The sequence below is a fragment of the Podarcis liolepis genome (genome assembly GCF_965112155.1).
Source record: "Podarcis liolepis genome assembly, chromosome: 2".
Lineage (NCBI taxonomy): Eukaryota > Metazoa > Chordata > Lepidosauria > Squamata > Lacertidae > Podarcis > Podarcis liolepis.
The window spans coordinates 121776073-121789498 of record NC_139555.1 but is presented as its reverse complement, the minus strand read 5'-3'; the positions used below and the strand labels follow the sequence as shown (position 1 = coordinate 121789498).

General features: G+C 47.8%; 2 protein-coding genes and 2 long non-coding RNA genes across 6 annotated transcripts in view; 2 read left to right on the top strand and 2 right to left on the bottom strand.

Moving 5' to 3' along the window:
* LOC310702041 overlaps positions 1-13426 on the bottom strand; it is a 257327-nt gene that overhangs the window by 177407 nt on the left and 66494 nt on the right. Inside the window, exon 2 of the long non-coding RNA XR_014523152.1 lies at positions 7820-8327. This is a non-coding gene — a long non-coding RNA (uncharacterized lncRNA). The remainder of the gene's footprint in view (positions 1-7819; positions 8328-13426) is intronic.
* The window catches only part of LOC310701705 (H-2 class I histocompatibility antigen, Q9 alpha chain-like), a gene marked incomplete at its 5' end in the record, with an annotated part of 167789 nt that overhangs the window by 110049 nt on the left and 44314 nt on the right, over positions 1-13426 (top strand). Inside the window, 4 exons of one of the 3 annotated variants that reach the window (XM_083492990.1) lie at positions 45-140; positions 1155-1181; positions 1868-1900; positions 6830-8468. The exons of the other annotated variants lie outside the window; for them this stretch is intronic. Coding sequence (XP_083349116.1) covers positions 45-140; positions 1155-1181; positions 1868-1900; positions 6830-6852 — 179 coding nt within the window. The 3' untranslated portion in view covers positions 6853-8468. Of the gene's footprint in view, positions 1-44; positions 141-1154; positions 1182-1867; positions 1901-6829; positions 8469-13426 lie in introns of those variants that run through there. 3 annotated transcript variants of the gene reach the window in all.
* LOC310701765 (major histocompatibility complex class I-related gene protein-like) overlaps positions 1-13426 on the top strand; it is a 66539-nt gene that overhangs the window by 21858 nt on the left and 31255 nt on the right. The window lies entirely within an intron of this gene.
* LOC310702128 lies at positions 8403-11901 on the bottom strand. The gene is made up of 2 exons (XR_014523274.1): positions 10414-11901; positions 8403-9937 (listed from the first exon to the last, which is right to left on the bottom strand). It is a non-coding gene; the product is annotated as an uncharacterized lncRNA (long non-coding RNA).

The following is a 13426-nucleotide window of genomic DNA, read 5'->3' as shown; positions in this document are numbered from 1 at the left end:
TGCTGCTGCCAGTCTGAATAAAAATGTCTCCTGTCTCCTTTCAGTCAACCTGGGGCTCATTGTGGGAGCCATTTTGGGTGTCATGGCGGCCATCCTGCTGGTCTCTGGGATCTCTGGGATCATCATCTTCTTCATCCGCAGTAAGTAAACCCTGGATGCGTTTGCTGCCTCTCCTGTGTCCTTCTGTCTTGGCCTCCGACTGGGAATGTGCTGGTGGAGCTTCCTGGAAACTGCCCCTTGTATCCCTACAGAGACCCCTCCCCATAAAACACCCTTGGAACATGAACCAAAGTAATCATTGCTTTGTGCTCTGTGCTCAAGAAATTCACTTTTCACCTGAAGTTTTAATCAATCCTAAACCAATTGCAAACATGCACTGGATTATGGAGAAAGCTAGAGAGTTCCAGAAAGACATCTACTTCTGCTTCATTGACTATGCAAAAGCCTGGCGTGCTCTGGTCCATGGGGTCACGAAGAGGCGGACACGACTAAACGACTAAACAACGACAACAACAAAACCTTCAGTCCTTACAAATCTTTAGGTGGCAGGCAAAAACATTTGTTTCTAACCAGGCCTTTGGCCTTTTAAATGTGTTTGTGGGAGCAGAGTTACTGGTTTGTTTTTGCTTTATTGTGTATTTTGTGCTCTCATTTCGTATTTTTATGTTGCAAACTGCCCTGCCATCTTCATTAAATGAATAAATAAATATTGAGCTGGGAGGCTGCTGTATTGAATTGAATAGGACTTTCTTCTGAGTAGACTTGCCTAGAATTGCACTGTTCATTATCTCTTCCTTCCCCCCTCTCTGGGCAAATTTGAGGATTCGGGGTCTGCTGGGAGTGAAATAATAATCCGAAAATGAGTAAGTGATGGAATTGGATAATGTTTCCTTCCACCCTCTTGGAATTTGTCCACTGCCTGGTTCCCATGTTGATTTTTTAAATTTAGTTTCCTCAATTTTTTCTACTTCTTTGTAACATGAGTTCCTTGAAATGCTCCCCTTCTGGGCTCACCTTCCTTGGAGGTGTTTGGAAGAGACAAGAGGAGCAGCTGCTGGGAAGGTTTCAGCATCTGAGAGCCAGATTGTCGAAATGTAATTGTGTGGCCTCTGGAGGTCCCTTCCAGCTCTGACCTTCTGCTTTTGTCTTCACAGGGAAACCAGCCTACGAAGAAACCCCAAGTGAGTGACTCCTCCCCTCTCTCTTTCTGACATATTTCCCCCCACTATGGAGCAGTAGCAGGTTACAAACAGACAAATCTAAACCTGGTGGTGGCCTGGTCCTTAAGCACAGGACCCTGATGGAAAGCTTAGGCCTGTCTGCTCAGCCTGTCTGTGGACAGCAAGGGGTCCCTCAGGGCCAGTAAAAGGCTGCAGAGAGACTGTCGGCTGAGGGAGGGGCTCCAAGAAGGAGCAGGAGGAAGAGCCAAGGGTGCGGGGAGAGAGGGGTCTCTGGGGGTTTAATTACTGGAACCTGAAGCTAAAGAATTGGTTGGTTGGCTCAAGTCTGTGGATGTCAGGAACCCTCCCCTCTGGATTTGGCACCACTGCTCCCTTTCTCTCTCCCCCCCCCCCGGCTTCTGCCTTTCTGCCCCATTCCTACCCAGATTGCCCCCACCCCCACTCTAGTCCCCCACTGCCTCCATGCCAGGCTGTGCCCATCTCTCTTTGCCCTCCACCACCTGCTTCTCCCTCCAGTGCTGCCCTTTAGCCCCCTTGCCTCTGGGCTGCCTGTCCCTGAACTCTTCTTAGGCCCCTCCCCATATTGAGACTGATTTGGGATGGGTTTGGAAGGAGGGAGGAGAAGGGCTGGGGGGTTGGAATACCCCTCCTGGGATCCTGACTCCTGTGTTTCTTCCATTTTGCAGCAAGGGAGCAGGGGCCCGCCAGCTCCGTCAGGGGTAAGTGGGGTGCAGGTGGGGGCACAGGGGGGCTCTTGCAGAAGACTCTGTGGGCACATCCTCAAATGGGGAAAAGCTGTTACCCCCTCTTGGGGTTTCCAAGAGTGAAACCCCACCTGGTAGATGAAGGGAACGCAGTGGATGTAGCCTACCTTGATTTCAGCAAGGCATTTGACAAGGTGCCCCATGATATTCTTGTAAAGAAACTGGTAAAATGCAGTCGACTATGCTACGACTCAGTGGATTTGTAACTGGCTGACTGACCGAACCCAAAGGGTGCTCATCAATGGTTCCTCTTCATCCTGGAGAAGAGTGACTAGTGGGGTGCCACAGGGTTCTGTCTTGGGCCCGGTCTTATTCAACATCTTTATCAACGACTTGGATGATGGACTCAAGGGCATCCTGATCAAATTTGCAGATGACACCAAACTGGGAGGGGTGGCTAACACCCCAGAGGACAGGATCACACTTCAAAACGACCTTGACAGATTAGAGAACTGGGCCAAAACAAACAAGATGAATTTTAACAGGGAGAAATGTAAAGTATTGCACTTGGGCAAAAAAAATGAGAGGCACAAATACAAGATGGGTGACACCTGGCTTGAGAGCAGTACATGTGAAAAGGATCTAGGAGTCTTGGTTGACCACAAACTTGACATGAGCCAACAGTGTGACGCGGCAGCTAAAAAAGCCAATGCAATTCTGGGCTGCATCAATAGGAGTATAGCATCTAGATCAAGGGCAGTAATAGTGCCACTGTATTCTGCTCTGGTCAGACCTCACCTGGAGTACTGTGTCCAGTTCTGGGCACCACAGTTCAAGAAGGACACTGACAAACTGGAACGTGTCCAGAGGAGGGCAACCAAAATGGTCAAAGGCCTGGAAACGATGCCTTATGAGGAACAGCTAAGGGAACTGGGCATGTTTAGCCTGGAGAAGAGGAGGTTAAGGGGTGATGTGATGTTGTTGTTGTTTAGTCGTTTAGTCGTGTCCGACTCTTCGTGACCCCATGGACCAGAGCACGCCAGGCACTTCTGTCCTCCACTGCCTCCCGCAGTTTGATCAAACTCATGCTAGTAGCTTCAAGAACACCATCCAACCATCTCATTCTCTGTCGTCCCCTTCTCCTTGTGCCTTCCATCTTTCCCAACATCAGGGTCTTTTCCAGGGAGTCTTCTCTTCTCATGAGGTGGCCAAAGTATTGGAGCCTCAGCTTCACAATCTGTCCTTCCAGTGAGCGCTCAGGGCTGATTTCCTTCAGAATGGATAGGTTTGATCTTCTTGCAGTCCATGGGACTCTCAAGAGTCTCCTCCAGCACCATAATTCAAAAGCATCAATTCTTCGGCGATCAGCCTTCTTTATGGTCCAGCTCTCACTTCCATACATCACTACTGGGAAAACCATGGCTTTTACTATACGGACCTTTGTTGGCAAGGTGATGTCTCTGCTTTTTAAGATGTTGTCTAGGTTTGCCATCGCCTTTCTCCCAAGGAGCAGGCGTCTTTTAATTTCGTGACTGCTGTCACCATCTGCACTGATCATGGAGCCCAAGAAAGTAAAATCTCTCACTGCCTCCATTTCTTCCCCATCTATTTGCCAGGAGGTGATGGGCCCAGTGGCCATGATCTTCGTTTTTTTGATGTTGAGATTCAGACCATATTTTGCGCTCTCCTCTTTCACCCTCATTAAAAGGTTCTTTAATTCCTCTTCACTTCCTGCCATCAAGGTTGTGTCATCTGCATATCTGAGGTTGTTGATATTTCTTCTGGCAATCTTAATTCTGGCTTGGGATTCATCCAGCCCAGCCTTTCGCATGATGAATTCTGCATATAAGTTAAATAAGCAGGGAGACAATATACAGCCTTGCCGTACTCCTTTCCCAATTTGGAACCAATCAGTTGTTCCATATCCAGTTCTAACTGTAGCTTCTTGTCCCACATAGAGATTTCGCAGGAGACAGATGAGGTGATCAGGCACTCCCATTTCTTTAAGAACTTGCCATAGTTTGCTGTGGTCAACACAGTCAAAGGCTTTTGCATAGTCAATGAAGCAGAAGTAGATGTCTTTCTGGAACTCTCTAGCTTTCTCCATAATCCAGCGCATGTTTGCAATTTGGTCTCTGGTTCCTCTGCCTCTTCTAAATCCAGCTTGCACTTCTGGGAGTTCTCGGTCCACATACTGCTTGAGCCTTCCTTGTAGAATTTTAAGCATAACCTTGCTAGCATGTGAAATGAGTGAAATTGTGTGGTAGTTGGAGCATTCTTTGGCACTGCCTTTCTTTGGGATTGGGATGTAGACTGATCTTCTCCAATCCTCTGGCCACTGCTGAGTTTTCCAAACTTGCTGGCATATTGAGTGTAGCACCTTAACAGCATCATCTTTTAAAATTTTAAACAGTTCAGCTGGAATACCATCACTTCCACTGGCCTTGTTATTTGCAGTGCTTTTTAAGGCCCATTTGACTTCACTCTCCAGGATGTCTGGCTCAAGGTCAGCAACCACACTACCTGGGGTGTACGAGACATCCATATCTTTCTGGTATAATTCCTCTGTGTATTCTTTCCACCTCTTCTTGATGTCTTCTGCTTCAGTTAGATCTTTACCACTTTTGTCCTTTATTATGGTAATCTTTGTACGAAATGTTCCTTTCATATTTCCGATTTTCTTGAACAGATCTCTGGTTCTTCCCATTCTGTTGCTTTCCTCTATTTCTTTGCATTGCTCGTTTAAGAAGGCCTTCTTGTCTCTCCTTGCTATTCTTTGGAAATCTGCATTCAATTTCCTGTATCTTTCACTATCTCCCTCGCATTTTGCTTGCCTTCTCTCCCCCGCTATTTGTAAGGCCTCGTTGGACAGCCACTTTGCTTTCTTGCATTTCTTTTTCATTGGGATGGTTTTAGTTGCTGCCTCCTGTATAATGTTGCGAGCCTCCACCCATAGTTCTTCAGGCACTCTGTCCAGCAAATCTAAATCCTTAAATCTGTTCCTCACTTCCACTGTGTATTCATAAGGGATTTGGTTTAGATTGTATCTCACCTGTCCAGTGGTTTTTCCTACTTTCTTCAGTTTAAGCTTGAATTTTGCTATAAGGAGCTGATGATCTGAGCCACAGTCAGCTCCAGGTCTTGTTTTTGCTGACTGTATAGAGCTTCTCCATCTTTGGCTGCAGAGAATATAATCAATCTGATTTCGATGTTGCCCATCTGGTGATGTCCACGTGTAGAGTCGTCTCTTGTGTTGTTGGAAAAGCGTGTTTGTGATGACCAGCTTGTTCTCTTGACAGAACTCTATTAGCCTTTGCCCTGCTTCGTTTTGATCTCCAAGGCCAAACTTGCCAGTTGTTCCTTTTATCTCTTGATTCCCTACTTTAGCATTCCAATCCCCTATAATGAGCAGAACATCCTTCTTTGGTGTCACTTCTATAAGGTCTTGTAAGTCTTCATAGAATTGGTCAATTTCAGTTTCTTCAGCACCAGTAGTTGGTGCATAAACTTGGATTACTGTGGTGTTAAAAGGTCTGCCTTGGATTCGTATCGAGATCATTCTATCATTTTTGAGACTGCATCCCAGTACAGCTTTCGCCACTCTTTTGTTGACTATGAGGGCCACTCCATTTCTCTTACGGGTTTCTTGCCCACAGTAGTAGATATGATAGTCATCCGAACTGAATTTGCCCATTCCCGTCCATTTTAGCTCACTGATGCCCAGGATGTCGATATTTATTCTTGCCATCTCATTTTTGACCACATCCAACTTACCCAGGTTCATGGTTCTTACATTCCAGGTTCCTATGCAATATTTTTCTTTACAGCATTGGACTTTCCTTTCGCTTCCATGCATATCCACAACTGAGCGTCCTTTCGGCTTTGGCCCAGCTGCTTCATCAGCTCTGGATCTACTTGTACTTGTCCTCCGCTCTTCCCCAGTAGCATGTTGGACACCTTCCGACCTGAGGGGCTCATCTTCCAGTGTCATAACTTTTATATGCCTGTTGCCTTTGTCCATGGAGTTTTCTTGGCAGGGATACTGGAGTGGCTTGCCGGTTCCTACTCCAGGTGGATCACGTTTGGTCAAAACTCTCCACTATGACCTGTTCATCTTGGGTGCCCTGCTCTGCGTAGTTCATAGCTTCTCTGAGTTCTTCAAGCCCCTTCGCCACGGCAAGGCAGTGATCCATGAAGGGGGTGATATGATAGCCATGTTCAAATATATAAAAGGATGTCACATAGAGGAGGGAGAAAGGTTGTTTTCTGCTGCTCCAGAGAAACGGACACGGAGCAATGGATCCAAACTACAAGAAAGAAGATTCCACCTAAACATTAGGAAGAACTTCCTGACAGTAAGAGCTGTTCGGCAGTGGAATTTGCTGCCAAGGAGTGTGGTGGAGTCTCCTACTTTGGAGGTCTTTAAGCAGAGGCTTGACAACCATATGTCAGGAGTGCTCTGATGGTGTTTCCTGCTTGGCAGGGGGTTGGACTCGATGGCCCTTGTGGTCTCTTCCAACTCTATGATTCTATGATTCTATGAAATAATCTGCAGTGTCCATTGAGCTGAAAAAAGCTCCTGTGACTCATTCCATGTGTCCATCTGACCTCCACAGAGGATCCCCTCCACCTGACAAATGGGTTCTACGCAGGATCTGAATGAGAGATCTTGGAAGGGGTTCTGGAAGGGATTTTTCCTTCCAGTAGGACTGCTTTGTGTCCTTGTGGTATTCCCCCATAGTGTGCAGCTTGGCTCACTTGCTGGAGCTGCCCTCTGCAGGCCCATTTTGGTGGTGCTCCTGGCAGATTTGACATGTTGAGGGATGGTGGTTTTCCTTGAGAGGCTGGACTAGACGGCCTTTGGGTTCCCACTAGCTCTGTAATGCTGGTGCCCCCACACCATGATGCTGGCTTTTGAAACCCTCCTGTTCTTTATTTCTGCAGTTTCATACCAGCCCGGTGTGTGAGATGAGACCAGAAGGAGCCTGCCCAAGTTTGGCTGTGAATTGCAGAGGCTCAGAGCCCCTCCTGTCCTTTAATGCTGTTTCGGATGTTCCTTAATCCTGGCTCTCACCCATCCACTCTGACTCCATCTGTAATTTCAATTTGAGGGTAATCATGCTTTTCTGATGGATTTTGGCCAATTTTGCTTTGCAGAAATATGCTTGTATTAATCAGAAATCTTCCAGATATATGCAACTAAAAGCTTTTAAAATTAATGAGGAGACTAATGTCTCACAACAAATGGAACTAATCTGTACAAAACACAACTTGAAATGAGACATTGCACATATTTTTGTAAACTAAGAAATCTTTAATAGAAATACATTTTAAAAATTATAATATAAAAAGGGGATGAGGAGATTGACAACCACTTGCAGTGATTTTGATGGTATCTCTTGGTTATTTGTTGCTGTGGTTCCCTCCACAAGCCCTTCCCCAATCTTATGTCACTCACTTTCCATCCAAATTGAAGGAAAGGCAACATTTGAGAACTGTTTTAGGTGTATTATGCGTGAAATAGGCTAAATTGTTACTGCCGACCTGCCTCTTGGGCTGCCCAGCCTTTGGCTAAACCGATGTCATGTCATGGAATGTATAAAAGCAGTCTAACTGCTCTGGCTGAGTGTTTTCAACCCACCTTCTGTGTGAGGAAGTGAAGAAACTGTGCAGGGAGGGATGGTTGGCAGGGAGGAGGGATACTTAGATGCTCAGGAGTTGAAGCTGAAAGAGAAGGAACTGAGTGGCTGAAGACTAGAGAGACTGTCAGAAATGGATCCGATTCTAATCTGGAAGCTTGCAAGTCTCCCTCAGAAGATGGACAGACGTTGGCCATTGATCCCGTAGAAGCCAAGGAGGACATCATCTCCAGTTACAACATCTGGATATGGAGGGGTTTTGTCTGTGTTGACCAAGAGCCCAGATGGGAGGGACATCCACCACCAGCCCTCTTGGGTCACCTCCTGCATCCCCAGAACCTCACTCTCCTGTCTGACTAGATCCAGAGTGGTCCAGAGGTGACCTCTGCTGGAGCTGAGGCCTCTCTTCAAACATCCTCAGGCAGAGCAGAGAATGAGGAGCTCCAGGGGGCATTCGGACCCTCCCTGTGGCAATGGCAGCTGCTGAGGCAGTTTCCTCCAGACCCTCTTTCTGTCCCGATACCTTCAAGGCTCCAGTTCTCCAGCCTGGTTCATGGAGCTCCACGTCCAGGACAACCAGCTGCTGTTCTCTGGGGCTCCACCCTGGGCCTCCCATGATGCCCTGGGGCAGTGAGTTGAGAAACAGGCTGGAGGGGGAGGAAGAAGCAGCTGAAGAGGGAAATGGAGAAGCAGGGAACTGAGAGGAGGTAGAGAGGCTGAGGGGATGGGGTGTAGTGACTCTCCTACAGGAGATGAGAGGGACTGATCCTGCTGACAGCGAAGGAGGAAGCCAGGAAGGGGACCTCCAGGGGCTGCAGGACTCGTCTTGCCTAACCCAATGGATTTGCTGCACCTTACTTTGAAGACACTGGATGTAATTATTTTTTTACTTTTGTAATTTATGTTTGACTTAAATAAATAAGGGTGCACCCCCTTTCTCTTTAGTGGTTCTTGCCTTCTTATCACAGGACTTCCAGAGATTTTGAAGTTCCTGAGAATATTCACAGACACAGACAGGTATTTTTTCTCCCTCCGCCCTGAATAGAAATCTTCCCTCACCCCTTCTTCCCTGGTGGGGAGTGGGATGCCATTTTGGGGCCCGCCTCAGGTGTCAAAACGTATTGGGCTGGCCTTGGTGTGTGGGTTATATTACGTACAATGGGACTTCACAGAAAACACAACTTAAGGCAATATTGGAGCACTCCAAAATCATTTGCAGCTGTGTATGTGCAGATAATAGTACATCTAGGCAACACATGGAGAACTGAACTGATGGTTGCAAAGCATCCCGAATTATTATTCCTGTATTATAATTTTATTGTATAATCTTAGAAGGGTGTAGACTGCGTTGTATGTTAAAGTTTGGGCAGCTCCACCAGCTCCTTCATTGCTAAATGGGAAGGGGTGCATGCCCACCTTGAAAACAAGCCTCCGTGGGGTGGGGATCCATTTTTAAAAAGAATTATTTACCTGAAGGAGCATCTCCACCCCCATCGTTCTGCCCGGACACTGAGGTCCAGCTCCGAGGGCCTTCTGGCGGTTCCCTCATTGCGAGAAGTGAGGTAATAGGGAACCAGGCAGAGGGCCTTTTCGGTAGTGGCGCCCGCCCTGTGGAACGCCCTCCCATCGGATGTCAAGGAAATAAACAACTATCTGACTTTTAGAAGACATCTGAAAGCAGCCCTTTTTAGGGAAGTTTTTAATGTTTGATGCTGTATTGTGTTATTAATATTTGGTTGGGTGCCACCCAGAGTGGTTGGGGAAACCCAGCTAGATGGGCGGGGTAATAATAATAATAATAATAATAATAATAATAATAATAATAATAATGCTTGTTCTCCACCTTTGTGGCAGTAAACTGTGGCGGTGGCATCTAGTAATAAACTCTTTTGCTTTTGGGGGGGGCCCTCCATTGTTACCATCCCCAAGAGGAAAAACTCAGATGTTTTGGGAAATGTTTTTTTAAGTATCTTTTTTATTTCATTAAATCCCCAATATTCCTTAATTATTTTACAGGACCACATGTGAATAAAAGATCCCTCAATTTTATTACACTTCCAACATAGACCTTTTTCTTTTTTTAGACTTTCTTGCCAATCTGGTGGGTGTTAAATGCCATCTGTGGGCCATTTTCATCATATTTTCTTTTATCTCGCATAACATGCTTTAAAATTCTTATTTACTTTTCCACAACTTTCCCCATAATTCATGATCAATATTGTGATCCACATCTTGTGCCCACTTAATCATGCTCGTTTTCACCAATTCCTCTTAATTTCCCACTCCAAGAGCAGTTTGTACATTTTTGATAATACTTTTATATTTGTATCTCCTATAATTTTCCTAACAACCTGTAGCCAATCCGTAACCAGGTTTCTTGATTCCTCGACATTTCTCAGTTTTGGTTCCTGTCCTGTAAGAGATAAAATTTCACTGTAAGTTAACCACTGCTTATCCATATTCATTCTTTTCCTGGTTGTAGCTTCCACAGTGGTGTTTTTCTTTCTAATAAGTTTTCATACTTTTCCCATATTCTAAATAGGTTTTTTCTGATTACGTGATTTGTAAAAGTTTTATATATTTCCGCTTTTCCATACCATAGGTAGGCATACACCCACTTGCACTGATTCCAAATCTGTGACATATGTGGGAACCTTGACCATTTTTTTGCAACCCGTGACTTGCTTCAACTGGTCCCTTGAAGGATTTCCTAGAAATCACCTGATTTCCATTTCAGCTGGGGAAGAAAGCAGCCGGCAGGGGGCAGCAGAGGATTGCAAAAAGGGGAAAACGAGAAAATACAACTAGGGACTGTGGAGAAATGGGCGAGGGTGTTTTGTGGCAGAGAGAGAGCGTCAGGGCAGGAATCTACCCAGGAAACAAACACACACAAACACCAGTGTTAATGGAGGATGAGGACTTTCTCAGCAAAATCTGCCTCCGTTCTTCAATTCCTGTGAGAAATGTCAGTCAAGCAGCCTGAGATGCTGTCACTTGAGATTCCTTTGCTAGCTTGGCATGCAAACAAAAATTTAGATTATTGTAACTCACCAAAGACTGTTTACTGCACCCTCAGCTATTCATCTTAGAAGTAAAAATGAAAACAAATATTAAAAATAAAAAGGCCTTGTTCTGGGAACTGCCCTGGGACTTTCCAACCTGACTCAGAGGTTGCTGAGGGAGGCAGAAGGGGGCAAAGTCCCCTGGGAAACAATCCAGTTTGGATCAGAGAAACACACCAAGGATGTTTTAATGCCTTCATCTATTTGTTAGACTCCATATTCTGTTTCCACACAATACGAAGAAGGGGACAAACAATGTCAGGAGAGATGTCCCTGCAGGCCTGGTATTGAGAGGTGGAGAAGCCTACAAGGATCCAGTGTGGGGCTGTGGTTTGACTGGGATATAGGAGCCTGGGAGTCCTGGGTTCCAATCTCCCCGCAGCCATGAAGCTCCCTCAGGGACCTTGGGCCTGTCAGGGCCGTTATGAGGAGAACATGAATGCCACCTGGATATAAATATTCATTTTTTGTAGGCAGAGTCAGCTAGAGAGGAAGATGCCTTTTGCCTGCCAGAATCAGGACCCAGGAGTCCTGGCTCCTGCCGAGTCTCCTCCCAAAGGGGACCCAGGAGTCCTGGCTCCTGCCGAGTCTCCTCCCAAAGGGGACCCAGGAGTCCTGGCTCCTGCCGAGTCTCCTCCCAAAGGGGACCCAGGAGTCCTGGCTCCTGCCCAGTCTCCTCCCAAAGGGGACCCAGGAGTCCTGGCCACTTGGCCTTGAGGAAGAGAGCTGTGGAGGCTCAGGGTTTTGTCCTGCATGCTGAGGGAGACGGGTCTTTCCAAGGCTGGAGGGGGCCCAGGCCAGGCCAAGAGGGAGAAATGCCAAAGGTCTCCCCGTCTGGGCGCTGAGGGACATTGTGGGGAGAAAGGAAACGTCTTCCCCTGAGCGCCATTTCTGCCTGCCGATCTCCCAGTCAGGCAACTTGATCTGTGGGCTGCTGTGGCTTTCGGTTTCTGCCTTGTTTGGCTGCTCTCCCTTGCGCCAAAGGTCTCCTCTGCAGGGAGGGAAGCGGGGAGGCTGAGGCAGCCCCACCCGGCCTGCTTGTCGGGGACGGAAGCCATTTTGTGGAGGGCTGGCAGTGAAGCAGAAAGGGAGGGGAAATGGCTGCCTCCTCCTTCCCGAAGGGGCTGCCTCAAGCAGCTGCTTTGTTATTTGTTCATCTTCATGGCACCATCTCCCTAACGTGATTCAAGGGTGGTTTAAAGCCACATAACAAAGATACCCAGCAGAGAAAAAGAACTACAGGCAATGTCCAATGTCCTGAAAACTTTTTAGAAAGTCTGTAAAGAACAAAAACATTTTCCTCCTGGCCGTTAGTTGTTGTAATCGCTCACTCCACCTCCACAAAGAGGGGAAAGGAGAGGGAGAAAAGTCTCCACAGAGGAGACCAGGGGTGTTATGTAGTGTAGTTTCACCCTGGGCCAACAGGGGGATACTGTATATAGTTTTCACTCAGGTCTGTAGATAGTTTTCACTCAGGTCCGCGGCAGTTATTTTAGGCGGGAACTCTGGGCTGTTGTGGTTACAATGTTGACAGCCGGCTGCCTATAAATACAGGCCGGCTGAGCTGTTCGCAGTCAGTTCTATTCCAGCTTACCTTAATAAAGAGCTACTTGAAGAAATCGCTGTGCCGGCTGCTATGTCAACCCACTACCTAACTCTGGCGACGAGGGTGGGATGATGGACATCAGAGCACAGCCAGATGCGGCCAGCCTCTGAACTGAGCTGAATCACAGAGCGAAATCACTGAGCGAAATCACTGAGCGAAATCACTGGGCAGAACCAATTCAGAGCTGACTGTTCTGGCTAGAGCACTGTGTTCCATCCATCGCCCTTCACGCCGGCATCGGAATCATGGCTTCACTTGTGCCTCTACCGCCGTTTGCGCCAGCCTCTGAGTCATGGGACTCCTACCTCGCTCGGTTCGACTGCTACCTCCAAGCCAACGAGCTGACAGCAGTATCAATGGATCGGAAGCGGGGCCTATTCCTCAGCCTCTGTGGACCTGAGGTGTTTGAGACGGCCCGAGCATTGGTTGTGCCTGAAGCAGTCCAGGCAACACCATGGGACACGATCCAAGAGAAGCTCCGCAACCACTACGCACCAAAGCCGTCCAAGATTGCTGCCCGCCATGCGTTCTACCACCGGAACCAGGCAGAGGGGGAGTCAATCAACAACTACGCCACCGCGCTGCGACAGGCTGCAATGCACTGTGAGTTCCGAGACTTAGACGATGCCCTGATGGATCGAATCGTCTGCGGGGTCCGGGACATCCATCTGCAACGGCGTCTCCTAGCCAAGCCAGACCTCACGCTACAGAAAGCCATTGAGGAGGCTGTGGCCTCAGAAGCTGCTGAACGCTCCGCCCAGGAGATCCGCAAGTCCAGCAGCCCGCGTCTTGCTAGGGAGCCAGTTCCGGTGCATCATGAAGAGGCCAGCAGTGATGAGGCATCCTCCAGTGAAGACGATGACGTGCACCAGACAAAGCGGGAGCGCAGGAAGTTCCAACAGAAGTCCAAGGGCCAACCGGAATGTGCTGGCTGCGGAGGCAACCATTCCCGTGCCAAGTGTCGATTCAGAGACGCCATCTGTAGGAGGTGTTCCAGAAGGGGCCACATCGCTAAGGTCTGCCGATCGGCTCCGTCTGACACCCCCCCTTCATCGACTCGCAAGTTCAAGTCTTCACTCCAGTCTGCCAAGGAAAGTTGTTTCGCTCTCACCAACTGCCGCTGCCCGTCTGGAACCACGATTGGCCAAACCGACTCGCCTACGCGACGCAAGCTGAACGTCACGGTGCTCATTGAAGGAGCTCCATGTGACATGGAGATCGACACCGGGTCTGC